This window comes from Synchiropus splendidus, chromosome 14 (genome assembly GCF_027744825.2).
Source record: "Synchiropus splendidus isolate RoL2022-P1 chromosome 14, RoL_Sspl_1.0, whole genome shotgun sequence".
NCBI lineage: Eukaryota > Metazoa > Chordata > Actinopteri > Syngnathiformes > Callionymidae > Synchiropus > Synchiropus splendidus.
The window spans coordinates 10,584,226-10,611,560 of NC_071347.1; the positions used below are offsets into that span (position 1 = coordinate 10,584,226).

Sequence of the window (27,335 nt, forward strand, 5' to 3'; positions counted from 1 at the left end):
TCTGGTGATATCAGATGAAGTACAATACACAAAACACATCTTCATTTGATCACAGTTGTTGCTAGCAGGATAAATCAAATTGACTTTACAAACTCACGTACAGTATATTCACAATAACCAATATATGTATTAGTAGGTATGAGTTTCATGTTTACTCTGTTAATTTGTTAAAACATTAACAAAAGATTTGATAATGAAGAGTGAAGGTCAGTGTTTGCCCTAAATAAACAAGCATTTATAGCCTCATCAAACTGTTTATTACACCTCCATATTTACAGTACTATTAAAAAAATATGTCACCAATTTACAGCCGTGTATAGTCCGGGTGTTTTCCCCCAACTGATCCTCCATGTAGAATCAGTTAAGGCTTTGTTCTTTACTTTCTAGCCAAGCAGACTCTGTTTAATCTTCGTAATTTCCCTGCAACACGCGGTTGTAAATGTGTCTTGTCATGTTGAAGTTGCCTGAAGCCGACCCTCATTTGTCAGGCTCTGCATTCATGTTCCTTCCAAAAGCATAATTCACCTACTTGATCATAGTGTCCGGGGAGAGTCCTTTTGTTCATAAGGTCTGCAAGCTAATGATCCCAAGTGTGGATTCAAGTCCATGAGAATAAAGCAGGATGTGGTTACTGTGAGAGGTTTCATGTTTTTGATGTCAGTTATCACATGATTTGAACATATTATTTATATAACTTATATTCGCTGGTTATGGTTCTTCAGCCGTTAAAGCCAAAGGACTGGGCAGCTGAAAACATGCCACAGAGTCCAGCCAGTGAGTGAAATCTTTTCATTACGTTCGATGAATTTTACTGTGCTCGGCTTGACCCATGTTGTCATTTTCTTTGTCCTTGGGTATTTCCCATCAGGTGTTCCCAGCACAGCAAGTTGGCCTCCTCCCCCTGAATTTATCTTAATTCATCACTCTAGTCACACCTATGCTCTTCATGACCTCATCTACCACATCCATGAACCTCATTGGTTGGCTTCCTCTTCCTCTTTTTCTTGGTCTCCAAGACTCTGTCTCTCCTCTCCATGTGACCTCACCATCTCCCTGTCTCTGTCATGAAACTCTCAGGTGGACTCATGTTTGGTTCAGTAGCTCAGAACTAAAGACAGGAGGTGGAGGTAGAAATTTAAGATGCACTAATGGGGAATGACAATGTTCTTGTAGAAATGTACTGAATTAATAATAGCACATGTTATTATGTTGTGCAGCACTGCCCTGTAAAAAAAAAACATATTTGCTCGAGGAAGTAATGAGCCAGTTTCGTGTGTGGAAAATACCAGACAATGTCGTGGGGAAAACCCTCTCAGCTCAATATTTGGGTTGTGTCCATGTATGAAATATAAAGTAGAGAGACCGGCACAACCTGACTTGGGCAGTGAAAAAGTTGGACAGCACCCAAAGATGTCTGAGTACCTTGTGTATGGTAGGAAGGATGACTAGTTGTGTTCAAATTTGTTTAATCTCAGATTACAAAAAAGGATCTCAATTCTTACTGAAGAGAAATTTTAGAAAGAATCTCCATTAAATCAATATTTATTTAGCTCTGACTGACTACAGTATTCTATATCTCAACTTGGGAGTTTGGGATCGATTCAACTGAAGAAAAATGCTCCGTTGCCAGAAATATGAAACAATGAAGATCCGATGTTGTTCGGATTCTTGCGGTGAATTTATTTTGCTGTGAGAAAGGAAATTTTTCAACTACATGAATTCAAATCTCCTTCAGCAGCCACGGCCTTGGTGCTGCTGAGGGAGCCGCTCGCAAAGCTGGTGATCAAGCATCATCTTTAGGCACCATCTGTGAGAGAACCCTCCATGTGTTCACTCCAATTTCGCTGAGCACTGATTGCACTCATCGGGGACCTGTGTATTGCTGGATTTGGGAGCGAACCAACGGTGGTTTGAAAGTGTTGCCAGAAGTACTTTAAACACTGAGTATATAGCAGCAATGAAATCATAGTGGCTTGAAGATTATTGCGAAAACAATAGACGTTTAACATCATACACTCCTTTGGACAGTTTCTCCATATTTATTAAGTAAGCAATAAAATAGGGAAGACATGAAATATCCTAAACTTATTATTTGGACATTATAAATAATGATACAACCCTGCTGTCTCAAGCAAAAACGTAAAATTTCAAACAATGAAACATGAGAAAGGAAATGGGCTGACTGTCACCATGAAATGTCACTGCAGTCTGAACAATAGAGTTTTGTGTGCCGTCAAATATAATCTTTCATAAATGGTTTATTTTAGCCTTAGTGATCGTCTAAAGTTCCACTCTTTATTTGCCGCATCTCTAACAAGAAATGTACACGTTTAATCCAATAGCGCATGGACGACTACTACTGCAGTACTACGATGGGCCTCTACATGTCGCTCTTGTCAGTTTATGACACAGTGAAAGAAGAAGAAAAAGCACGTTTCATAACAAAACGTCACTTCCGCTGACCGCTGGCTCAGGTAGAAAATCTTTTTTCCTTTCTTTCTTTCATCCTTAAAAACCTCGAAGCGCTTTGAACAAAATCAATTGCTGCGCTGCAAAGTTTTGCAACCTTGATAATATGGTAGCCACGGACGTATGGAGTTTCTTTGTCAATTGAAATCGCTCTAGAGTCAAAGGGACTGTTATGTATTGTGGAAGATTTCTTCCACAATACATAACAGTAACAATATTGCCAGATTACTATATTCCGAATCACTTCAATATTCTTTACACTATCTATAGTGCTTTGCATTTGACCACGAAAAACGTTCCATGTGCAAGTTTGACTCATTTGTTGTTATTTATTTTTGATCCAATAATTCATGTCTACTATTATCACGGTACATTCCTGTCTTCCATGGAGACATGACAATGAAACATAGTGAAGAATGAATGTCAAACAAATGTCTCTAACGTCTTCTGGATTTCTCTATTCCTCTTTTCTGTGATACTGTGAGTGTGAGAATCATAGTGACTGAATACAGATGTATTTTCTGAGGTGAACTTTCTCACCAAATCACTCTGTCCTCTTCCTCAAAGGTGATTGACTTGTGGATTTTGCATCCATGTTGCGCCTTATTGGCACTGCCCTGTGCCTTCGCTGCCAGCGCGTCCCTTCTCTACCTCTAATCCTCCGACCATGCGTGACACTGAACTCAGGAGAGAATCAGCAGACAGTGGAGGCTCTCTACAATCTCGCAGTGGACATCCAAAAGGTGCGAAAATTCAATGGATGGGTCCTGCAGCGAAGTCCAGCTTACACCCAAGATGTTGTGAACCTCCTGGTGGATTTGGGGGCTTCAGGACCCATCATTGCCCAGATTTTGACAACTCACCCCGAAGCCGTTCTTTGCGACCCTCAACAAATGCAGGATCAGAAGGACCTCTGGGTGTCTGTGTGCCCCAACAAGAAAGAACTGGTGGGTATTATTGAGAAGTTCCCTGCGTCCTTCTTCACCTCCTCAAGTTACCACCTCAACCAGAGAAACAACATCGGATACTTCCAAAGCTTGAACCTGAACAGGCGAATCATCAGTAAGCTCATGGCAAGCGCACCGCAGAGCTTCAGTCGTCCTGTGGAGCAGAACCAGGTCATGGTCTGCACCCTCCAGCAGGTCTACTTGGAACTTGGAGGTGAGGAGGCCAACATGAAGATCTGGCTCCAGAAGCTGCTGAGCCAGAACCCGTTTGTTCTTCTGAAACCTCCAGAGGCGCTAAGGCAGAACATGCTCTTCCTAAGAGACAAGGGTTTTAGGACCGCAGAGCTCCTCCATCTCCTCTCTAAACTCCGGGGCTTTGTCACTGAGCTGAACCCAGACAGCATGAGTTGCACCTTAGAATACTCCCGAAACACAATGGGCTGTTCAGAGACGGAGCTGCGAGAAATTATCCTGGCCTGCCCCGCTCTTCTCTACTATCCAGAAAGTGTTCTGTCTGAGCGCTTTGGTGGACTTCTCTGCGCTGGGATCAGCATGTCTCAAATCAAAGAGACGCCGACGGTTCTGGAGCTGACTTCACAAATAGTCAACTATCGCATCCAGAGGCTGAAGGCACACGGTTACGATGTACGGACTGGAAGTCTTCAAGCTCTCAATGGTACCAAAAAGGACTTTGAGATGAGCATTGGAAGACTGCAGCTCCGCAGAGAGAGACCTCTTTTTAACCCTGTTGCTCCTTTGAAAGTTGATGACTGATAAATATGTTGTCACATATCATGATCTGACAGTGATGTTGTGTTTATGTTCGGCCTTTATTTAAAACCAGGTGCTGATATCTTCATGCTGTGAAAAATGTATTCCTGTGGTATTTCATCACTGTATTTGTCACCAAGAACTGGTCTTTGGATAAAAAAAAAATGTAATTTATACATTAAAAAAACAAGGTGCTTTTAAATTATTCTATTAAAATATTGCAGATTTCATCCTGAATAAGTTGCCTTTTATTTCAGTCGGTTTTGAACTGTGATAAGAATACAAGCCACTCTTCTCCTACCCGCCATAATTCACTTTGTGGGTGAATTTGAAAGTTGATCTGAAGGACCAGAGAACATTTTGTTTATTTTCAGTAAAAATGAAAAAAAAAAAAAACAACTTAAAGCTGTTAGACTGAGATGTGGTGCCAGTGTTATAAAACGTTGGTTTCGGTTTGAGACAGGAAGGAAAGCTGAGGAATGAAGATAAAACATCATGTTCCATCTGATCCTGAAACAAAGCTGAAATTCGGGAAGTAGGGACCTGAAGGAATGTACTTTTTGCCGTACTACAATAAAGTGTAATTGCACGTCCACTCATGATTTTTTAAAATTTTATTTCAGGCAAATTAATGCACTTTAAGTCTTTTCTGCTACAGACCAAAACAATGTTAATAATAGTAGTATATAGTAATAGTTATTCTTTATTGTAAATTGACTCGCAACAGAAACGAATTGAGAAGCACTGGTGTCCTGGGACCAACAGGAAGATCCTGCCTGTATTCTCAAGTGTCTTGATCTTCGGGAGACGTAGATATCTAGGTAGAACTTGTCTTCCGAGTCATGTGAACTTTTTAGTGCTCAACATTTGAGTGATTGATGGGGCATGGTACTGGTACTCAGCTTGTCTCTGTTGTACTTCTTTCTTATTTGACTGTAACGTGGCAACGGTCTCAAATGTCGACAGTAGGGGGCGCACTGGCATAAGAATGATGGTCGCCAACACACGCACTATGAACAAAGACTGTAATGCACAAAGATACACAAATCATACCGTCGAATTATTTAAACTGCTAGGTGAACAACTTACATGAAACTAACAGAATGGTGCTGCAAAATCTTTGGAGATCAGTGTTGCACTTACATTCCGAATGACACTGCACCTGATGGAACATTTGCCTTTGTAATGAATAAACTTAGAGATTTAAAAAAGGAAATGAAACATGGAACAAAAGGTTTAGTTTGAGATTGGTTAGACAGACTGATAGGAAGGTGGAGAGCAGTTTGTTTGCTAAAGAGGGAGCTTCTGCTACAGTCATACTAGTTGTCATTTTTATTCTGGCATGATGCATCGTACCCATGATGCTGAACAACTGGCTCTGGTGGTGACTGAGACACCAGACCTGCACCTGACGCCTGGTGACATGGAGGACTTTGATACTCCACACACGCTTGAGGAGAAAGGTGTCATCATACATACTCATACTTTTTTTTTTTTTTTTACCATCTGGGCAGTGAGATGCTAAGTTTTAATTTAGTGTGTCACTGAATTGACTTGCAAATTGCACATTTGTGATAGTTACCAACTATGAAAGAGTTCTTGAAAAGAAAAAAATGATAAAGAATGTCATGGCGCCCCCAACAGTAAAAAGTGTTCACCAGTCAGAGCAGTTTTTTAAATTAATTTTAAATAAATAAAACATTTTACTGCTTTAACTTACACGTTACTTGTGTTCTTTAGAGTTTATTTATGAAAAACTAATTATTTTATGATATTCATATGTTGTATTAATACATTTCTTTTTTTTCTGAATTTTATTCATGCCTTTTTTCTTCAGTAAATTTGATGAGCATGACTTGCATGTTCAGCTTCTGCAGCTGCTTGGACTTTTCTGTGAAAAATATCTTTGCCCTGATCACATGGTTTCATGTCATTTCACAAGGTTTTGGTTTGTTTACATGCATGGTTGTTGAACACAAATGAAAGCAGTAATTCTGAAATCAAAAATCAGTAACCCCAGTCATGAATCAGTTCAATTCCTTGAATGGGCCCCAGAGCCATTTGTTCTGGAAAGGGGGGCCCCGAGATCAAAAAGGTTAAGAATCTCTTATTTAAATGGTCAACCATCATTTATTCACATATGATCAACAAGTTCACATTTATTATTTTTTTTGTTTTATTTTCCTAATCATGTTTGTTTTTATTTTTACAATTATGGTTCATTGTTCATTTATTGAAAAAAAAAGAGGGGCGAAGTCTCAAGGATGAGAAAAGCAAGAGAAAAGATCCAGAAAAAACAAAAACAAAAACATTTATCTGCCAGCATTATTTGCTGTTTGCTATTTCGTGATGTTTGTTGTTCCATAATGTTTATTTTGTTTTTGATCACATGCTGCATAATCATGTATTCCATTTCTATGTTTGATTTTATTGTTTAATCTTTGTGTTTCAGGTTTTACACGTTCAACATTATTTCAAAAAGTTCAAACTGGTTCAGCACCCGAGAATCAGTCAGCAATTCGAGAAATCTTTTGACGAAGCAAACTTTTCATTAACCTGACATGTTAAGAATTTTATCAATCACTGGAGTTTGAACTATAAACATTCAATTGACCAATCACACATACTTGTATTCAATAAACTCTCACTGCTCTTCAGCATTATTAAGTCACAAAAAAAAAAAAAAAAAAAAAAACTTTTGGTGTTGGGGCCTAAAGACCCACGAAGAGGAGACTGATATGTCACAATCTCATTAGAAACATGTGCAACAGTTAAGTTAAAAAGTATGATCTGTTTCCTAATGGCAATGGAATGTTGAACCGTTATCCACCCATGTTGGACTCGGTCAGTTTAACAGTCACTTTTGCGAGAGCAGAATGTCCAGCCTTGTTACCAAATACACCACATCTTGTCTCCTTAGGAAGTAAACAGAGACATATATCGCCTGTAATGTGAGGTCATGATGGCCTGGCCAAGTGTCCTGAGTTTGGGGAAAACATGTAAAACACTTCCAGTAATGGAACATCCTGCAATACTAAATATGGTGTAATATTGTGTATTGGATGGTGTAATGGATTCGAGGAACGCCCTCGGTCCAGTCTCTGTTTAATGTGTTGTTTCTTTGACTTCTTTGATGCTAATAAAATAAATGACTGAACTTTGTTTATAAACAATTGAATTGTTATTGTATCATCTTTGTAAATGTTCTATAGAGGTTCAGAGTTCACACAACTGTCTACACTACGCATCAAAGAGATTTCAGCACTGCCTTTTATGATTTTTATTTAGGGAAGTATTTTAAAATATTTGTCATTGAAGTGAGGGAATATGACGTGCAAGTATGTCAGTATGAGAGCAGCTCACTTATTTAGAGGGGAAGACTCATAGACTTTATTATAAATTAGTAGCTAATTTATCATTTCAACTCAAGATAAATTAACTCTGAACCTTAAGAAGATGAGGCGATGATATGAACACGCTCGCTTGGATGGATGTGGACAAGATGTGCTACTCTGCATCATGTCAATGACTCAGGAGTCCAGAAGGTCACCTGCTTTCTGTCGGAGCCGTAGCGTATTTCAGTGATAAAGACACAGGGATGGCCACGTGACCACAGGTGACCAATCCGGTGACTGCAGGGGTTGAGGTGGACCATCAGGTTGACCAAGGCCAATGACTCTAGTTGAGAAACTTGAGAAACAGAGGCGTGTGTTTTTAGGAGCTCCTGTATCTTGGAGAGGAGAGAACCTCTGTCTCTTGTGTGCTGCTCCAGAGAGAAAGTCCAAGTTTCTCACTAGTCATGTGGTCTTATATTAGCTCATGTAGTATAGAAGAGGGTTTTGCAGAGCAACAAACAAGCATGAGATCGCCCAAAGGAAGTCAGCAAAACAAGAATTTGTCCCGCAGGTTTTCGATGGTCTTCATGATGTGAGGACAATTGAGGACAAATAAGATTTAGTATGAAACAAGCATCACTTTTTTCAAAGCAGGAAGTGGTGGATGGATAAAAATTGCATTTGATAAGGTCCACGCACTGCACATGGTCTTTCATTGACCAGCCTGAAATGCTTGTTTTCATAATGATCTGTCCAAAGTCTTCTTCTCAGCCAATGTGTGTCCAAATGGCTGGCCATCGATTCAGATTCTCACGATCGCTAGCAGTAGTTGAAAACAAACTCAGAGGTGTATTTCATGTGATTTATTTGACAGTAACTCAAACAACATAAAGATTCATAGTGTCATTATTGCACCAGAATATGACGTTAAGCGACATCAGAAGTCTTTTGCCATCGTTGTTAAAAACGCCAACACGCCGCGAGAAAACTAGCAACACAGGAAACAAATCTGCATTCACTGATGAACTGTAGTTTGGTGAGAAACAGTTTTTTTCTCTCAGGATTTTAGTTTTCTTCTTTCTTTCTTTCACTCTTTTACAGTCACCTGGAATGTGAGCGTATTAACTGCGGGTGAATCTACGCTAAACAACAGCCTTTAATGAAGTTGTTCTACTCTGCGTCTTTAATTTCTCTCTTGAATACTTGAAATTTGTACTTTATCCCGTTCTCCTCTTGGATTTCATGTTCGATGTCATGAAACCTGAAACAAAAGAAGAGGCTGAGCTGATGAGTGAAGTAGTGACACGTTATATAAATATAACAAGAGTCATGTGATGATGAGCTGGTGAGGCTTCATGAAACACTGTCCTCATTTTCAAAGCCCACTAGATGGCACTCACTGCTCTAAAATCTTTGTATTTTGACCACCATTTCAATGAAACTTGTCATCATTTTAAAACCAAGTGCGCCACCTACTGAGCTCTGAAAACCAGTGTTTCATGAAGCCTTGTCATCATTGAAGCAAGCTTTGGAAACCAATGAGTAGAGCAAGCCACTATTTATGGTGCAACTTTTTGCTTCATTTTTCCATTCTGCTCAACATACACAGACAATACTCTGAAAAGGTGGAGGATGTTACTGTGGAGGAAATGAGAGAGAACGTGGAGACTGAAGACAAGAAGCCTTCTCTCAGGCTACATAACGTCCCATGTCAAATGTGGATTCACCATGTTCCAGTACCAATCTTGCTTTTCTTTTCGAAAATTTACACTTCTATCTGACACATCCTCACGAGTTTACCGTGAAAATGATTTGTGTCGAGTTGTGCGTGTATATACAGTCGTAATAAGACCTGTAGTTATGATAGTGAATAACAACATTCCCTATATAGGTGAATTTCGTCCTGTAAACATTAATGAATTCACTCCTCCATAACAGAATGGAAACCCAGAATCTCATCACATACCCTTCTTGTTCTTTGAACTCGTCCTTGTCAAAGTCCGGGAAGAAAATGTCACAGTCGAAATCGGCCATGATGTCTGTCAAGTAGATCAGGTCACACCATGGATGCGCCATTGCAGACTGGGGAGAAGAAAGACGCAGTCATGAGAAAGATGTGCGTCTGTGTCAGCTCGCTTCAGTAGTGACAATAAGCCTCACACAAACCTACCTTGTAGACCTCAGGCCCCCCGATGACCCAGATGGTCTCGATCAGTTCAGAGAGAGGATATTGTCCAGCCAGGTTGCAGGCGCTGTCCAGGTCTGGGAGCACGTAATGTGCATGCTCTGGTACGGCACTGCAGTCATTACATTTGAATAAAGACATGACAGAAATGTTCATGATCAGACTAGTGTTCGCTCATTTAAAGTACAGGCACATAAAGACCAGGTGTTGATTTGAAAACATGTCTAAAAGTCAACAAAAATGGAGGAATATTGTGATGAACTATTCATAATTATGTGTTTTATGCGTATGTTTTTCCGGATAGGCAACTCTTCTATTCTATAATACGTAATAAATGATATACATTACATTCTTAATGACATACAACATTGAGTTTATACTGCTTCTACACTTTCTATACAAGCTAAACACAAACTTTTCTGGCATTTTTTGTTTCATTTTTTAGACTGTAACAATCATTCTTTTGCCAGTGGTACATTGACATTGTCCACCGAATACAGATTTCAAAGGTTTTCTTGTACACAGATTAATATATGTTACATATTTATTAATAGATTGATTTTTTTTTTTATTAAGCACTTAAGTTCCAGTGTTTATTGTTGTTAATATTTCATGCATGAATGAGTTCGTTTTTATTTTAAATGAATCATATATTTACTTTATAAAGATGTATTTAAATGGCTGTATTTGTCTTTGTTGTGCAGTTATTACCGAGAACATACAGTAGCTACATTGCCATTAGCTTCACTTGCCTCAGAGTGTTGCTCAGCACCACATGGATGGTGTTTGGTAAAGGCAGGGTCGATTTGGGATGAGACTGCCAGCACAGCCTCCCCCAGATCAGCATGTTCAGCTTCCCTGCAGCGGAGATGAGAGACTGTTCAGACACTGAACTTTCAGCTGATCCTGCAGGTCTGTATTCATTTCCATTGTGCTGAATGTGAGCCTGCCATGTGACTGCAGACGTTCTTCTATGATGTTGACGCACCCAGATCTATATCCCGAATCATTTCAAGCATTCCAGTGAACGATACTCTAGCTAACCAAGAGTAAAACTGAGTGAATGCTCTCATCTGAACTCCAAAGTAAAAAGTAATAGGTAATAGAAAGGGAGGGTTTTTTTTTACCTGACTGGTTTACGGATGAGATTTTGTCCAAGAAAAACTTGAACTCCTTCCTATAAAGGGGTAGAACATTGTTAAATCAAAGTGCGGAACCAGCAATATGTTTCAATCATCGAACGTCACAAAACCAATGACGATGGCAATCTGTGGAAGAAAAAGTACGACCATTTGATCCGATACTGATAAAATTTGTTTTGTCAAGTGACTTTATGTCACTTAAACACCAACCACATGATTTTTACATATGCATCGCCAGCTCAAAAGTAATTTCACACTGGTTTAGACTGCATTGAAAACCACATGCTTTAATGTTCGGAAGTGGTGTTTCTTGGGCTGAAATAGAGTTTGTGTAGTTTAGAAACGGACCACAGAGATACTTGCTTCACTTGACTGGATGTCCATCACATGTGAATGTTTTTGTCACTGAACTCCAAGCAGCCCAGCCCAGTGTGTGTGAACTTTCTGGCTCAAGTTGACCTTTCATCAAGTTACACAACTCTGACTACATGCTCAAAAATATTGTATGATGTAAATAAGGTATAAATTTACAAGTTTCCTCTCAATACTCGTCGCACCATTGGGATTGTTCGACTTTAATTTTGTGGGAATGGCATCAACTCTTGGAGAAAAACCTGTTTCAGCGACTGCCCAATTTCTACGGCAACAGAAGGATGCAGAAGAATGTTTCACGCTGCTCTGCGCCTGTGGAACTCAATGTTGTGGATGACTCACCGCGACTCAAAGGTAGGTTTTTAGAAGACTTACGGTAAATTCCAGGGTATGTGTCCATCCTTGCCGATCCCCATTCCGTTGCATGCCGCCGCCATGAGGCGGACTGGCTTCATCTGCATTTTGCCCACTTCCATCTCGAATAGTCAGCTCAAGTACAGCGACTGGATCAAGCGTCGATGTGCAACACTTCGACTTGTACAGGCAAACATTTTATTGAGAGCGTGGAGGTGACCGCCCACTGCCGCAGCGCTTCCATTGGCTGGCGCTCATGTGAGGAACTGAAATAATCGTGTAATTCCATTACAGTGTGGTGGATTCATATCCAATCAATTGTAGTACATTTTACGACATCAAAACAGGTTCCAAAAGTAGCAGCTCTGTTCGTGCTCGGTTACACAGAAACTGCCCAGAGTCAAGTACCGTAGCTTACCATGAACCACAGTATTTAAACACTATGAAACAAACACTATGTGAAGCAATAAGTTTAATTTCACTTTAAAAGTGGAAAGTTAGTTTCCAAGTGCTGGATCTTATTTGACAACAAAAAGTTTTACATGCTTTCTACAAAATATTAAAAAGAGAGCATGGGTGGGGCCATGACAGCTGAACTCAATGCCCCCAAATGTGTCTTCATTTGGTTTTAGTTCCAGTTATTGTCAGTCAGCTTAATGTCCTCCAGGAGAAGAACGTGACCTCTTGAGATCACTTGGTCTGTCTGTGCATTTTGGAGCTGCTCTCACTTGGAGTCTCTTCATGACGGCGCTTCTGTGACGACTGACCTCGCTCTGAAAAAAGAACAACAATCAACAAGAGAGCTGGAAAAACCATGGTGCTTCCTGGCTGCACCAATGCTGAGCTGTTAACTGCCTGGAGTGCAGCAAGACAACATCAACGCATTACTGAGCCGCTGGAATCACCTTCACATCAGTTTTAAACTCACTGCCGAGCATGACTCTAATTTGTTTACCTGGTCGAGATTTGTCCCCCACTGTTGAAGCATCTTCACAGGACTGACTCTGATCTGCTCCAGTATTGAGTCCTTGGACGTTACTGGCATTCGCTCCACTGTTGGCGCTTTCTGAAACTGTTGCCAGCAGCCCTTTGATGTAAATACAGAGAAAGTATTGTCAGGTGTTCAGTTATGACGCGTGAAAAAAAGAAGTCAATGTTGAGTAGGGGGCACATTTACACATGAAGCAAGGGCTGTCAGAGTGAGGGCTGGGTATCGACACCAAAACCGCAACCTTCACTTTGATACTTGTTCCTAAACCACACTTTTTTCAATACCAACTTTATCCAATGTAAATGTGTAAATTAAAGCCTTTGAATGTTTTTGTCTTGTATAGATTTGTTAAATGCATAGAGAACTGAAGGTAAGAGAGAGTATATGAAGTAACCTGACACTGCTCTAGCTTGATAGTGAAAATACTTGAAAGTCAAATGACACATTAGAAGGCATTGGCTGTTAAAGAACTTGATGGAACTTTTAGAAAGGTTCATCTTTGCTCAAACTGACAACTGCATTTATTTTGTTACTGTCTGTCGTTACCGTGTCCTTCTCCCCCGACAGCTTAATGGCCGCCCAGCTGGAATTCATCTGATCATCAATCCTCCAGTGATTTCTACACCCGGGTTCCAGCTTGCGGGGCCAGATGGTTACATTGTGTATTCCTGGGAACTCTCCCAAGACTTACATTTCTCGTTAAAACCTTGAATATTCTAAATTCTCCTCTACAGCCGCTTCCTCCGTTCCTCTGTTCCTCCTCGTTCTGCTCTCCTCATTCAGATAATCTGCCCGCGTGTGAGTGTTTTCGTAGTCACACTTTTCATTTATCGATTGACGTAGTTTTATCCTTGTGTGAGTTTCTCCGTCACCCAGAGCTTTTCGTTTATTGCGTGTTTGTGTTCTCCTTGTTTTATAGGCTTGATATGAATTCGCCTCTCCTTTGTTTCAGATTCTTCCCCAGTCCCTATGTGTAGTTCCCAGTTCGTGTTCTGATTCCGGCACCTTCCGTCCTTCTTTATTGTTCATCTGTGTGTCTACTTGTCGTTGTTATTAAATTGTTTCATTTAATCTCGTCTCTGTGCCTACTGTACTCCTGCAATCATTTGCACCTGGGTCCATCCTCAGACAGCCATGGCAACTTTGTCCAGCAGGCCTTCGATGGTCTTCATAAAGTGAGGACAATTGAGGACAAATAGGATTTAGTATGCAACAAGCATCACTTTTTTCAAAGCAGGAAGTGGTGGATGGATAAAAATTGCATTTGATAAGGTCCACGCACTGCACATGGTCTTTCATTGACCAGCCTGAAATGCTTGTTTTCATAATGATCTGTCCAAAGTCTTCTTCTCAGCCAATGTGTGTCCAAACGGCTGGTCATTGACCACTGACAACTTCCTGAGTCTCTGTCTTGAACTCACATCTGAAGGTGTTCAGATTCTCATGATCGCTAGCAGTAGTTGAAAACAAACTCAGAGGTGTATTTCATGTGATTTATTTGACAGTAACTTAAACAACATAAAGATTCAAAGTGACGCGAGAAAACTAACAACACAGGAAACAAATCTGCATTCACTGATGAACTGTAGTTTGGTGAGAAAGAGTTTTTCTCTCAGGATTTTAGCTTTCTTCTTTCTTTCTTTCACTCTTTTACAGTCACCTGGAATGTGAGCGTATTAACTGCGGGTGAATCTACGCTAAACAACAGCCTTTAATGAAGTTCTTCTACTCTGTGTCTTTAATTTCTCTCTTGAATACTTGAAATTTGTACTTTATCCCGTTCTCCTCTTGGATTTCATGTTCGATGTCATGAAACCTGAAACAAAAGAAGAGGCTGAGCTGATGAGTGAAGTAGTGACACGTTATATAAATATAACAAGAGTCATGTGATGATGAGCTGGTGAGGCTTCATGAAACACTGTCCTCATTTTCAAAGCCCACTAGATGGCACTCACTGCTCTAAAATCTTTGTATTTTGACAACCATGTCAATGAAACTTGTCATCATTTTAAAACCAAGTGCGCCACCTACTGAGCTCTGAAAACCAGGACACTGTTTCATGAAGCCTTGTCATCATTGAAGCAAGCTTTGGAAACCAATGAGTAGAGCAAGCCACTATTTATGGTGCAACTTTTTGCTTCATTTTTCCATTCTGCTCAACATACACAGACAATACTCTGAAAAGGTGGAGGATGTTACTGTGGAGGAAATGAGAGAGAACGTGGAGACTGAAAACAAGAAGCCTTCTCTCAGGCTACATAACGTCCCATGTCAAATGTGGATTCACCATGTTCCAGTACCAATCTTGCTTTTCTTTTCGGAAATTTACACTTCTATCTGACACATGCTCACGAGTTCAGCGTGAAAATGATTCGTGTCGAGTTGTGCGCGTATATACAGTCGTGATAAGACCTGTAGTTATGATAGTGAATAACAACATTCCCTATATTGGTGAATTTTGTCCTGTAAACATTAATGGATCCACTGCTCTGTAACAGAGTGGAAACCCAGAATCGCGTCACATACCCTTCTTGTTCTTTGAACTCGTTCTTGTCAAAGTCCGGGAAGAAAACGTCACAGTCAAAATCGGCCATGACGTCGGTAAAGTAGATCAGGTCACACCATGGATGTGCCATTGCAGACTGGGGAGAAGAAAGACGCAGTCATGAGAAAGATGTGCACATCAGAAGTAATGCGTCTGAGCCAGCTCACTTCAGTGGTGACCATAACAACACTGTGCTTCAGTAATATCCTTGGTGGGAAAATCGCAAACTACAGCTCATAGTGTTGAACCATTCACACACAAACCTACCTTGTAGACCTGAGTCCCCCCGATGACCCAGATGGTCTCGATCAGTTCAGAGAGAGGATATTGTCCAGCCAGGTTGCAGGCGCTGCCCAGGTCTGGGAGCACGTAATGTGCATGCTCTGGTACGGCACTGCAGTCATTACATTTGAATAAAGACATGACAGAAATGTTCATGATCAAACTTCACTCATTTAAAGTACAGGCACATAAAGACCAAGTGTGGATTTGAAAACAAAAGTCAATAAAAATGGCGGAATATTGTGATGAACTATTCATAATTATGTGGTTTATGTGTTTTTTTTTTCCAGATAGGCAACTCTTCTATTGTATAATACCTAATAAATGACATACATAATGACATACTTTCTATATAAGTTAAACACAAACTTTTCTGGCATTTTCTGTTTCATTTTGTAGACTGTAACGATCATTATTTTGCCAGTGGTACATTGACATTGTCCACCGAATACAGATTTCAAAGGTTTTCTTGTACACAGATTAATATATGTTACATATTTATTAATAGATTGATTTTTTTTTTATTTATTAAGAACTTAAGTTCCAGTGTTTATTGTTGTTAATATTTCATGCATGAATGAGTTCATTTTTATTTTAAATGAATCATATATTTACTTTATAAAGATGTATTTAAATGGCTGTGTATGTCCTTGTTGTGCAGTTATTACCGAGAACATACAGTAGCTACATTGCCATTAGCTTCACTTGCCTCAGAGTGTTGCTCAGCACCACATGGATGGTGTTTGGTAAAGGCAGGGTCGATTTGGGATGGCCCTGCCAGCACAGCCTCCCCCAGATCAGCATGTTCAGCTTCCCTGCAGCGGAGATGAGAGACTGTTCAGACACAGAACTTTCAGCTGATCCTGCAGGTCTGTATTCATTTCCATTGTGCTGAATGTGAGCCTGCCATGTGACTGCAGACGTTCTTCTATGATGTTGATGCACCCAAATCTATATCCCGAATCATTTCAAGCATTCCAGTGAACGATACTCTAGCTAACCAAGAGTAAAACTGAGTGAATGCTCTCATCTGAACTCCAAAGTAAAAAGTAATAGGTAATAGAAAGGGAGGTTTTTTTTACCTGGCTGGTTTACGGATGAGATTTTGTCCAAGAAAAACTTGAACTCCTTCCTATAAAGGGGTAGAACATTGTTAAATCAAAGTGCGGAACCAGCAATATGTTTCAAAAATCGAACGTCACAAAACCCTGCAACAGTTGAATAGTGAATGATGATGGCAATCCGTGGAAGAAAAAGTACGACCATCTGATCCGATACTGATAAAATTTGTTTTGTCAACTAACTTCATGTCACTTAAACACCAACCACATGACTTTTACGTATGCATCGCCAGCTCAAAAGTAATTTCACACTGGTTTAGACTGCATTGAAAACCACATGCTTTAATGTTCGGAAGTGGTGTTTCTTGGGCTGAAATAGTGTTTGTGTAGTTCAGAAACGGACCACAGAGATACTTGCTTCACTTGACTGGATGTCCATCACTGATCTCCAAGTAGCCCAGCTCATAAGACCATCACAAAACCTTCTGGGTAGAAGGTGAATGGTTGTCTTTGACTCTTACTGTGTCATATTCTTTTTTTTGGTATTTAGATTTTCATTTCCCTTTAATGGTCTGAAAATCTATTTTAGATTTTGATAATAGAAACTTGAGCCACTGAAGATACAAACACTGTAGGTAGGGGATCACATATTAACTGTACATAAACAAAATACTTGTTTATGTACAGTTAATACTCAGTAAATATAGTATGTAAAATCTAGTCAGTGTTAACAAGTCAGTGATGGACCTTTAACAATCATTAATTGCTGGCTAATATGCTGCCAATACACACATGAATAAGTACTTTATTTAGGGTAATAAATGTTCCCTTAGCTAAAGTGCGAACACATTCTCAAATATGCCAGAACAATGGCCTGTTTTTTCTTCATGAAACATTGTGGGGCCAGCTAAATTCTATCACCTGCAGTGTGTGGCCCCCAAGCCTTAAGTTTGACCTTTCATCAAGTTACACAACTCTGACTACATGCTCAAAACTCTATGATGTAAATAATGTATAAATTCCACAATTTCCCTCTCAATACTCGTCGCACCATTTCGCACCAGAAGGATGCAGAAGAGTGTTTCACGCTGCTCTGCGCCTGTGGAACTCAACGTTGTGGATGAATCACCGCGACTCAAAGGTAGGTTTTTAGAAGACTTACGGTAAATTCCAGGGTATAAAACCGTCCTTGCCGATCCCCAAGCCGTTGCATGCCGCCACGATGAGGCGGACTGGCTTCATCTGCATTTTGCCCACTTCCATCTCGAATCGTACAGCGCCTGGATCAAGCGTCGATGTGCAACACGTCGACCTGGCAAACATTTCTTATTGAGAGCGTGGAGGTGACCGCCCACTGCTGCGGCGCTTCCATTGGCTAGCGCTCATGTGAGGAACTGAAATAATCGTGTAATTCCATTGTAGTGCGGTAAATTACCTGTGACTCTAGATGGCTGGAAATACCACCTTTAAATTCGTTACGCTTCACAGGTTATGAGTAACTACAAGAGAACACCTCCCGTACAAACAACTCAAAATGATACTTTTATTCTAGAAGACTCGACACAGTTTATAAAATCAAAACAGCGTGCAGAGACGTCAATGTTGCTGTTCTGTCCTGATAAAAACCATAATACAAAAAAACAAAAACAAAACATAATGTGTAACTGAATTTGATAATAATTCACAGGCGTTCTACTGTGACTCAGTGTTAACTGTGTATGAAGGCTCACTGCTTCAAAGTGGAGTTTACAATTGGGATTTCAATTTACATCCTCTTCAATAGAATCAGTTAAGAAAAGACAGGGAAAACTGCTGCTGGACATGAGATGTAAAAGAAAAGAAATAGCCCCACATCTGTATATTAAATCCATTATGAACTGGTACATAATTACATAATTCAATCATGGTATAAGAGTGGATAAAAGGACTGGTATTGTCTCAGCCACTGCTCCTGACTCACTCACTGATCTAAGTATCAGCCCTGAGAAGTCTTTGCCTGTTGGAATGTTGGATTGTCTTGTCTGTCAGTCCCTTATATATATATATATATATATATATATATATATATATATATATATATATATATATATATATATATATATATATATATATATATATATATATATATATATATACGTAGTAGTTTTCTTTTGTGGGGTGCATAGCTCAGTTTGCGAAATATGTCTGGCAGCTACTGTCTCTTGTTTGATTTTAATTGTCCCCTTGAAGTGAATCTCAAATTGCTCTCTGTACCAACATGGAAGCTTCAATCCAACAGGAGATCAGTGTAGTTGGCTCTTCTCTTCATAGCTTAGGTCCTGGTTTAGTTGCAGTCCACAATAGTTTCATTCTGACGCTCCACTTTACAATAGAGACACATATTTAAGAGACAATTCGCAGCCAATTTGAAGCAAAAAAAACATCTAACAAAGCATCTTGCATTGTAGTCACACATATTAAATTACTTCATATACAATCAATTGTAGTACATTTTACAACATCAAAACGTGTTCCAAAAGTAGCAGCTCTGTTCGTGCTCGGTTACACAGAAACTGCCCAGAGTCAAGTACCGTAGCTTACCATGAACCACAGTATTTAAACACTATGAAACAAACACTATGTGAAGCAATAAGTTTAATTTCACTTTAAAAGTGGAAAGTTAGTTTCCAAGTGCTGGATCTTATTTGACAACAAAAAGTTTTACATGCTTTCTACAAAATATTATAAAGAGAGCATGGGTGAGGCCATGACAGCTGAACTCAATGCCCCTGAATGTGTCTTCATTTGGTTTTAATTCCAGTTATTGTCAGTCAGCTTAATGTCCTCCAGGAGAAGAACGTGACCTCTTGAGATCACTTGGTCTGTCTGTGCATTTTGGAGCTGCTCTCACTTGGAGTCTCTTCATGACGGCGCTTCTGTGACGACTGACCTCGCTCTGAAAAAAGAACAACAATCAACAAGAGAGCTGGAAAAACCATGGTGCTTCCTGGCTGCACCAATGCTGAGTTGTTAACTGCCTGGAGTGCAGCAAGACAACATCAACGCATTACTGAGCCGCTGGAATCACCTTCACATCAGTTTTAAACTCACTGCCGAGCATGACTCTAATTTGTTTACCTGGTCGAGATTTGTCCCCCACAGTTGAAGCATCTTCACAGGACTGACTCTGATCTGCTCCAGTATTGAGTCCTTGGACGTTACTGGCATTCGCTCCACTGTTGGCGCTTTCTGAAACTGTTGCCAGCAGCCCTTTGATGTAAATACAGAGAAAGTATTGTCAGGTGTTCAGTTATGACGCGTGAAAAAAAGAAGTCAATGTTGAGTAGGGGGCATATTTACACATGAAGCAAGGGCTGTCAGAGTGAGGGCTGGGTATCGACACCAAAACCGACGCCTTGACTTCGATACTTGTTCCTAAACCACACTTTTTTCAATACCAACTTTATCAAATGTAAATGTGTAAATTAAACCCTTTGAATGTTTTTGTCTTGTATAGATTTGTTAGAGAACTGAAGGTAAATTATATTGACTAAAATATGTGTGGAATGTAATGTTCACATCGAGTATATGAAACCTGACACTGTTCTAGCTTGATACTGACAATACTTGCAAGTTAAATGACACATTTGAAGGCGTTGGCTGTTAAAGAACTTGATGGAACTTTTAGAAAGGTTCATCCTTGCTCAAACTGACAGATAAAGCTCATGAATCATTGCAGCGGCCCATCTACTTCTACTTCTAATTTGTTAGTGTGGACAGACATTTTGTCCAGTCATGTGCGAATTACAACAGGTAAAACAAGTAAACTAACAGAGAGAACCCTGGCTCTAAAGCCTCTACTTGGTGAACGCTCTACTGTATATGTAGTATATTTTGCTGTGTCACTCAGTGAACGGGACTTTGATGAAAAATCCCACAGCTTATGTGTGAGCGTGTGAAATGATTAAACACGCTGAGAGACTTGAGAGCAACCTCAGGGCGCTGACACCCAGCCAGCAGTTCACTACCCAGCCCCTGTTAGAGTGACCTCATGTCAGCCTAATTGATTCACACTCGCTTTAATGGACAGCAGAACACATGACTGAATCCATGACCCATTCGATTGTGAAAATCCAGCAATCTCATTATGAACCTGAGAATTTCATAGATACTTCAACTTGTGCCTAAAGTGTCAGTTCAACAGACATCAAGGGGTAATGAAGCTTCTTCTCACGTCGCACTTCTGTGGGTAACCATTTCCCTCAAAATGTGTTCTTTGTGCAGTCCATCAACAATGAGTGAATAGTTTGAAAACATTTTCCTACCTAGGCCACGGTAGCAAGAGATCTGCTGATAAATCTGCTTCATGCGTTCAATGTTGATGCGACTGGTCTCAGCGTGGTTCACCATGGGCTTCGGGTAATGGACTCCGATCACACATTTGGATGCCTTCTGAACTTCCTCCGGTGCAGCCCAAGGATCATAGATGTATTTGGCTGGAAAGCCCCTCAGAATCGGCAAATACCGCCTGCAGTTTGAGAAATAAAATAGAGTAGATGCAGCACTTGGTGAGGATCATCTTAGAAACAAATCTAAATCAAACTAACTGACCGTATGTAGTCGCCATTTGGGTCTGTACGCCGTCCAAACCCTACAGGGCAGTAGCAATGGAAAAACTGCTGGAAAAAGGAGCTGCAAGAGAGCCACATCCAGCTGCCAGCATTTACACTCCAGTCTGCATCCAACAGCAGCTCCTCAAACACCTACAAGAGTCAAAAAGAGTGAAACAAGTCTTGTTTGTCTATCAGTGGACATTTAAATGTTTACCCTCATTCCTTCCTCCCAGCTGATCCAAAGGTCTCCCCTGGTGAGGAAGCAGGCCACAGCATGGCGAGCCAAAGGATGGATCCATCCCTCCTGCCTCAACTGAGTCATGATGGCATCTATCCAGGGGAAACCTGTCCGACCCTCTGCCCACTTCGCCAGAGCCTCTGGGTTCTTGTCCCATGGAATCTGGACACAAACTGGGTTTCCTTCCATTTTGTCATAGCAGGGATTGTTTGTTGCTGTTGTGTAGAAGAACTCTCTCCACAAGAGTTGGCCATACGAGGACAGTGGCGGCGTGCTATTCTTCATGACCTGCCAGAAGCACAAATCAAATAAACCAAATTTCAATATCAACTCTGCCATGTATTTTCTTACCTTATTGTAGAGGTCTGTGAGTTTGAAATAGAAGAGCCGACAGGAAAGGCAGCCAAAGCGAAGGTAGGGGGTGACGCAGGTGGCGTTAGCCAGGAGGGAGTTTGCACTCATACGAGGACGCTCGAAGTTTGCAACCCATGCCTGAAAACAATAAACCAACTGTAATAATAATAATAATAATGTAGTTTAGATGCCAAATCACTTCTGTCCTTGACTCGGCTCTGTGGTTCGCATGACATTTTTTTTTCTTAGTTAACAAGAGTGACTGTGACCACTGTGTCCCAGGTGTAACGTATTCATTGATTCAGAGAGCCTCCTGTGTTTCGTTCCTGTCTGTACAGCGGCATGGAATGCTTTATGACTGGGCACACAAGTGTGCTCGTCATTCCCGACAATCATGGAAAGCAATGATCCAATTATAAATCATTCAAGTGAAGTGGTTTGTCAATAGCGTAAGACATATCAACCGAACAACAGGAATGACTGCACACAGTTGGGGCTTTATTTTGAAGCAGTTATACTGGTAAATGTGTGTCAGCATCTGGACCGACCCTTCTCTCCAGATGTCTCTCCAGTCTTAAAAGAGCTTCTGTTTCCCCTCCAGGCCAGACTGCTGTGGCAAGACCCTCTGTCTCAAACCCTGTGAGAAAACAGCATTTAAAAGTGAAATATTCACCCTATATTGTAGTTTGTGCGAGCATTCAAAACCCACCAAGCTCTTCCAGAGAGGGAACCCCAAACTTGTCATCGTGGTCATCACTGACGGGTGTGTTGCATTTTCTAAGGACTGCTGCCGTGATCGTCTCTGCTGGCTGAGCCACAGAGTCCATACACGTGATCAGAGTCAGGAAGCGCTTGTAGGTGAGTGGAGGATGGCCACCATTGATTTCAATGATCCTTTGATTCAGGACACACAGGGGTTACACATGCACCACAACACTGACTGCATTACAATTAGACACCAAATAACTCACTTTTCCAGGTCGTACAGCGTGTGTGAAATCCTCACCATCACCTCAACGCCAGCCTCGCAGGCTAGTTTTCGGATGGCTGCATCACGCTCTTTCCCAAAAGGCTCAGAGTCATATTCATAGGACAGGCGTGAGATTTTCCATTCCTACACACATACCGCAACAACATAATCAAACATATTTCTGGAAGAAAATAGTCAATCTGTCAAGACACCCAGGTACACTGGCAGAAAAACAGAATAAGCAGTTGTAAATTCAGAAACTCAAACTCCTTGGTTATATTTTTGAATCGCAGTGAGTTTTTTTCCAGCCCGGTTCTTTCCAACAAAAAACCTTGACAAGTGAGGCAGCATATAAGATCAGGTGATGCAGGGAAGCTTCTCATGTGGAGGACATACATAATGTCACATAGAAGCTCCGATTAGCAGTTTGGACACAGTCGTAAACCTTTGAGATAGGTGGGATAATTTGCTTTAGCATCGATTTACACGCCCATCTATTGTGATTACCACAATGGTCATGCCTGCCTTGGTGGTTCTAGAACAATAATCTTCAGTCTTATTTTCATCATTAATGCTGATCAAAACGGTCAACCAGAATAAAAATGGTAGCTGAACACAACACATTTGGGACCTGCTAACCCAGAAGCAGAAATACAGGAAGAGCAGACTTATGGGAAATGGACCAAAGAAATACGATCTAATAGAATAAAACAACTGGGCCTGAATTGTTTGGATTGAGTCGGCTGTCGGCGAGATGCCACGAATCGGACCGTTGTCAGCGAAGCAAGTGTCACATAAGGAACACCCCTTTCTACCATCTCACCTTATTTTAGAAGTGTTTTTTTGTCTGTGTTGTATATGGTCAATGTGGTTAGCAGTAATAACTCCTTTATTATCAACCCAATGTATTGTACCTTAAACAGACGAGGGAAGACATCTGTGGGTTGACCTCTGATGACAAACAGACGGGAGTTCAGTTTGCGGAGACTCGCGTCCAAGTCTTCCAAACACTGCAACAAAAACCTGGAAACAAATAATTCGTAACAAAAAAAATTCATTCGTTGCAGGACACATTGTTAAGCCTCAGGTTGACTGCTAATATAATGAAGTCAAGTGACTTGGTATCACAAGCATATCTGATATTAATAATCTGGAGCACATTTGTTAGTGTGACTGATAAAATCCCCTGTGGTCACGGTTCGTAAAGAAGAGCCGTGAATAAGACAAAGACCGCACAAAACTGGTGGAAATTAAGTGGAAGATTACATTTGTTACACCCACTTGGGGAAAAAAAAAATCACACATTATGACATTAAGACACAACTTTAAAAAGTTATACCAAAATGGGCAAGTTTATTTTGGCAACGGAATGTGTGGATCAGTAGAGCTACTCAAAATGATTTCACAGATGGAGCTCAGTGCTTTATCTAAGTGAAATACACAGCCATGAATCAGGATGGCACTTGTTCACAAAATGGTACTTAGTTCTTCTGTTGAGAGAAACTGCCCTGGAACCCAGGGTGCTGATCCTCATCTACAGGTATAACAAGGGGGTGTGTGAACATTTACTCCATTCTCTTGTTGTCCTTTAAGATTCCCTTTGAAGCTAGAAAATTATACACATTTAATACCTTGCCGTGATGGTGAAAAATCTGTGTTGTAATGCATGATCCAGATCAGCTGGATGAGTCACGATTACTCAACCCAAAGAATGATTCACTTCACAGCAAGTTTTGTGATTATTTTCTCAACTCTGCAGACATCAACCGATCCAAACACATTTGAAAAATAATTAAGGAGTCTGTGAGATAAGAATGACAAGATAAGAGTCTTCGCAATTGTCACTTTTTTCTGTGTGCTTTAAAGAAAGCAAGACTGTTAAACTGCTGAGTCACCTAAGAATTCAAACATTATCGGAAAGCTCAGATCTGGAGGCAGCATCAAATCAAGTTGAGACTTGATCAAGACTTTCAGTGTTGAACCCCTGAACTCTAAACTTTGAGTCAACATTTAAAAGATTTCAAATTCACTTCCAGTCTGCATTTAACCTGAACATTGCATTGAACCTCATTAGTCTTATTCTTCTACCTGGCATTTTTATTCAAACTGTTGTTGTAACCCAAACTGTTGTCTCCAAACTCTCCGGAACAAGCCTTCCCAGTCAGTCCCAATGAAAACTGCATCAGCTGCAACTCCACTGCCACAGATCATCCCTCACAGTCCTCTCCACCAGTCCCACCCTGCCTACGCTCTCTTCTTCACCTCCACTGACCTACAACTATGTCCATTGTTCTGGAATGACTGATCCCAAATACAACTCCTGTTTCCACTACCTAGTCTTACTTCCCAGGTGGGAATGAAAATGCATTGCTTAATGCAGGGGTCTTAACCTTTTTGATCTTGCGGCCCACCTTTCCCCAATCAAATGGGTCTGAGGCCAATTCAAGGAATTGAACTGATTCATTACTATTGATTTCATTTGTGATCACTAACCATACTACTGCTACTTAGACGTAAACAAACCGACACCTGGTGAAATGACATGAAACCATGTGATCATGGCAAAGATTCATTTGTCATAGAAAAGTCCCGCCAGCAGCAGAACCAGGTGCATATTCATCAAATTGACTAAAGAAAAATGCACTTGATGCAAACTGTTGAGAAAATTGGAAAAACTGAATTATTAAGATAAGCAGTTGTAAATTCAGAAACTCAAACTCCTTGGTTATATTTTTGAATCGCAGTGAGTTTTTTTAAGATAAAAATAAATCATAAAATCATAAAATAAAAATATTTTATTTAAAATCTAAAGAAAATACAAATGAAGTGTAAATCAACATATTGCCATTAAATGTTCAAAACTGCTTCAACAGGTGCTTTCATGAGCAGTTTTTACTGTTGGGAGTGCCATCACTTTATCACACTACTGCCACCATATGTGGCTAATGTATTAAAACTGAGGTGTAAAACAAAAAACTTTTAGCTGCCCTCTTGGAGGCGCTCACGGCCCAACCATGGGCCCCGGCCCTATGGTTAAGAATCACTGCCTTAATGGTATACTGTGAAAGCTCAATTGCGAGTTTTCCGAAACAACCAAATCATTTCCTCCAAGTCAGATAATTGATCGCCAGTTCTCATTACTGTTCATAATTTTCCAGGATTGGGGCTAGAGGGCCGTGATGTGTCAGATCACGGAATAAAAAAGCAGAGTGCATCCTTCTTCCTTAAGGTCCTATTCGACTGACATGGAGGGAGCACTGATATTGGTGTCATATTTCACTACGTTTTTTAAAAAATAATATTATAAGAGGTTGATGCCAAGTGAATATTCAGACAACATACCTATATGCGTGTTGTTAATTGTTGCACTATACTATACAACAATTCAATGTCGAATGTGCTACACCAATAAAGGGATTGGATTTGATATTAAAATAATAATAATACCAATGTAAGTGGGAGGACACCAGAGCGCGTGGAAAAAACCCACATAAGCTCTGGGGTCAATCTCCACACTGAAAGGAATCAGATCCTTCAACCAGAGCAGTTTGAGGTCCAATAGGTGACTATTAACTATAAATGACTAAGATTAAACGAGAAATTTGGATCCTTTTCTGCACGGGTAGGGTGTGCATGCTGCAAAGTCAAAGGCGGATCAAAGTACCATCAACACAAGGGAGATCACATTGAGAGCACTGTCTCACCTCCACCTGTTGATGCCAACATTTGAAGAGCCCGCGAACCAAGGATCCAGGATGTAGATGCAGCGAAGAGTGTCCGCTCCCCGGATGGAGTCCCTCAAGGCAGGGTTATCGTGCAAACGCAGTCCTTTTCGAAACCAGTGGATGGTGTTAATTCCCATGTTGCCAGTAAAAAAAAAAATCCCAAGCAAACAGGCGATAAAGAGTAAGAGCCACCCACACAGTCACAAATATGTGGTGGTGTTTGTAAGTCAAAACACGCCTCCTGTGACTATTTAGTCCGGTGTACCTTAACCATGCTCCATGGATTTGTCAAAAATTTGAAATCTCCACCAAGTAGACGCCTGAGATAAAATAAATAAATAAAGTTAAAAACACCCAGTGCAGCCACGCGGTCGTGAGAAAATACGTGGATAAATCACAACACGAAACGTGTTGTGGGAAACTGTGAACACAAAAACACGCAGCTCAAACCCAATAGACACGATCCCTGCGCTTAAAAACAGAACCGATCCGAAACAGTGCGTCTCTGCTCCATCCTAGCATGGTTTGTAAAAGTATAACAAGTTTTAAATCAATGTTTTTTTCAGGAAAAAGTCGCAATCCGGCTACACTAGGCGTCTGTCTGCGTCAACATATCCACCCACAGCCGCACGCAGCAACAAATGGAGCGTCCTGATTGGTCAGCCAACAGTGTTACACAACCCATTCTCCGTCACGTTTCTGTAATGTGCTTTCTATTTGCCGGCTAACAGCGCTTACACGGGACCTTGAAGCGTTCTACACGTCGGTGTGGCACATGTTGTGCATATATTGTTTGTTTTTATCTCATGAACGGGACCCAAAGCGGCTAAAAAACAAGATGGAAATGAAGACAGAGTCAGCCATTGAGAGGCTTTGAATTGGATTATGCCTTACGTGGGGCAGGACCCGGATGAGCACATGTCACACGGCGAGGTCTCGCGCTCTCTGGTGTGTTCGATTTCTGTCCAAGTTGGTACCGCTTGCACAGCGCAGCGTGTCCTC

The 27,335-nt window shown here is 40.7% G+C and overlaps 4 protein-coding genes across 5 annotated transcripts; 1 reads left to right on the plus strand and 3 right to left on the minus strand.

Moving 5' to 3' along the window:
• Nucleotides 1-2,378: 2,378 nt before the first annotated feature.
• mterf2 (mitochondrial transcription termination factor 2) lies at nucleotides 2,379-5,655 on the plus strand. Its single transcript, XM_053886009.1, has 2 exons — nucleotides 2,379-2,474; nucleotides 3,037-5,655. The coding sequence occupies exon 2, from the start codon at nucleotides 3,063-3,065 to the stop codon at nucleotides 4,188-4,190; it is 1,128 nt and encodes a 375-aa protein (XP_053741984.1). The 5' UTR covers nucleotides 2,379-2,474; nucleotides 3,037-3,062; the 3' UTR covers nucleotides 4,191-5,655.
• A 2,931-nt stretch (nucleotides 5,656-8,586) lies between these two features.
• Nucleotides 8,587-11,734, minus strand: LOC128771144 (dihydrofolate reductase-like). The gene is made up of 6 exons (XM_053886319.1): nucleotides 11,597-11,734; nucleotides 10,835-10,884; nucleotides 10,460-10,565; nucleotides 9,693-9,819; nucleotides 9,489-9,604; nucleotides 8,587-8,783 (listed from the first exon to the last, which is right to left on the minus strand). Exons 1-6 carry the CDS (start codon nucleotides 11,695-11,697, stop codon nucleotides 8,693-8,695), a joined length of 591 nt encoding a protein of 196 aa, XP_053742294.1. The 5' UTR covers nucleotides 11,698-11,734; the 3' UTR covers nucleotides 8,587-8,692.
• Nucleotides 11,735-11,931: 197 nt separating this feature from the next.
• On the minus strand, nucleotides 11,932-26,978 carry cry1b (cryptochrome circadian regulator 1b). 2 transcript variants are annotated; one of them, XM_053885209.1, is made up of 13 exons: nucleotides 26,313-26,519; nucleotides 23,523-23,631; nucleotides 22,610-22,752; nucleotides 22,348-22,532; nucleotides 22,187-22,275; nucleotides 21,636-21,776; nucleotides 21,261-21,572; nucleotides 21,045-21,196; nucleotides 20,759-20,961; nucleotides 19,616-19,703; nucleotides 18,383-18,413; nucleotides 12,389-12,395; nucleotides 11,932-12,348 (listed from the first exon to the last, which is right to left on the minus strand). In XM_053885209.1, the coding sequence occupies exons 1-13, from the start codon at nucleotides 26,468-26,470 to the stop codon at nucleotides 12,266-12,268; spliced, it is 1,701 nt and encodes a 566-aa protein (XP_053741184.1). In that variant the 5' UTR covers nucleotides 26,471-26,519; the 3' UTR covers nucleotides 11,932-12,265. The 2 variants fall into 2 exon arrangements, with proteins under 2 accessions (XP_053741184.1, XP_053741183.1); XM_053885208.1 differs by lacking the exons at nucleotides 11,932-12,348; nucleotides 12,389-12,395; nucleotides 18,383-18,413 and adding an exon at nucleotides 18,582-19,389 and having other exon boundaries at nucleotides 19,572-19,703; nucleotides 26,313-26,978.
• On the minus strand, nucleotides 14,064-17,763 carry LOC128770580 (dihydrofolate reductase-like). Its single transcript, XM_053885210.1, has 6 exons — nucleotides 17,617-17,763; nucleotides 16,476-16,525; nucleotides 16,103-16,208; nucleotides 15,379-15,505; nucleotides 15,093-15,208; nucleotides 14,064-14,382 (listed from the first exon to the last, which is right to left on the minus strand). Exons 1-6 carry the CDS (start codon nucleotides 17,715-17,717, stop codon nucleotides 14,292-14,294), a joined length of 591 nt encoding a protein of 196 aa, XP_053741185.1. The 5' UTR covers nucleotides 17,718-17,763; the 3' UTR covers nucleotides 14,064-14,291.
• Nucleotides 26,979-27,335: the final 357 nt, after the last annotated feature.

What these genes read in the sequence shown, in the direction of transcription:
- mterf2 (XM_053886009.1), top strand. Translation starts at nt 3,063, where the DNA reads ATGTTGCGCCTTATTGGCACTGCCCTGTGCCTTCGCTGCCAGCGCGTC.
- LOC128771144 (XM_053886319.1), bottom strand. Translation starts at nt 11,697, where the DNA reads ATGGAAGTGGGCAAAATGCAGATGAAGCCAGTCCGCCTCATGGCGGCG. An exon ending in GTGCTGAGCAACACTCTGAG is followed by an intron (nt 9,820 to 10,459) that starts GCAAGTGAAGCT and finishes TAATGACTGCAG; the next exon opens with TGCCGTACCAGAGCATGCAC. An exon ending in GAGTTCAAAGAACAAGAAGG is followed by an intron (nt 8,784 to 9,488) that starts GTATGTGATGAG and finishes CTTTTGTTTCAG; the next exon opens with GTTTCATGACATCGAACATG.
- LOC128770580 (XM_053885210.1), bottom strand. Translation starts at nt 17,717, where the DNA reads ATGGAAGTGGGCAAAATGCAGATGAAGCCAGTCCGCCTCATCGTGGCG. An exon ending in GTGCTGAGCAACACTCTGAG is followed by an intron (nt 15,506 to 16,102) that starts GCAAGTGAAGCT and finishes TAATGACTGCAG; the next exon opens with TGCCGTACCAGAGCATGCAC. An exon ending in GGGGGACTCAGGTCTACAAG is followed by an intron (nt 15,209 to 15,378) that starts GTAGGTTTGTGT and finishes TCTTCTCCCCAG; the next exon opens with TCTGCAATGGCACATCCATG.
- cry1b (XM_053885208.1), bottom strand. Translation starts at nt 26,470, where the DNA reads ATGGGAATTAACACCATCCACTGGTTTCGAAAAGGACTGCGTTTGCAC. An exon ending in GTTGGCATCAACAGGTGGAG is followed by an intron (nt 23,632 to 26,312) that starts GTGAGACAGTGC and finishes ATTTGTTTCCAG; the next exon opens with GTTTTTGTTGCAGTGTTTGG. An exon ending in TCTTCCCTCGTCTGTTTAAG is followed by an intron (nt 22,753 to 23,522) that starts GTACAATACATT and finishes GTATGTGTGTAG; the next exon opens with GAATGGAAAATCTCACGCCT.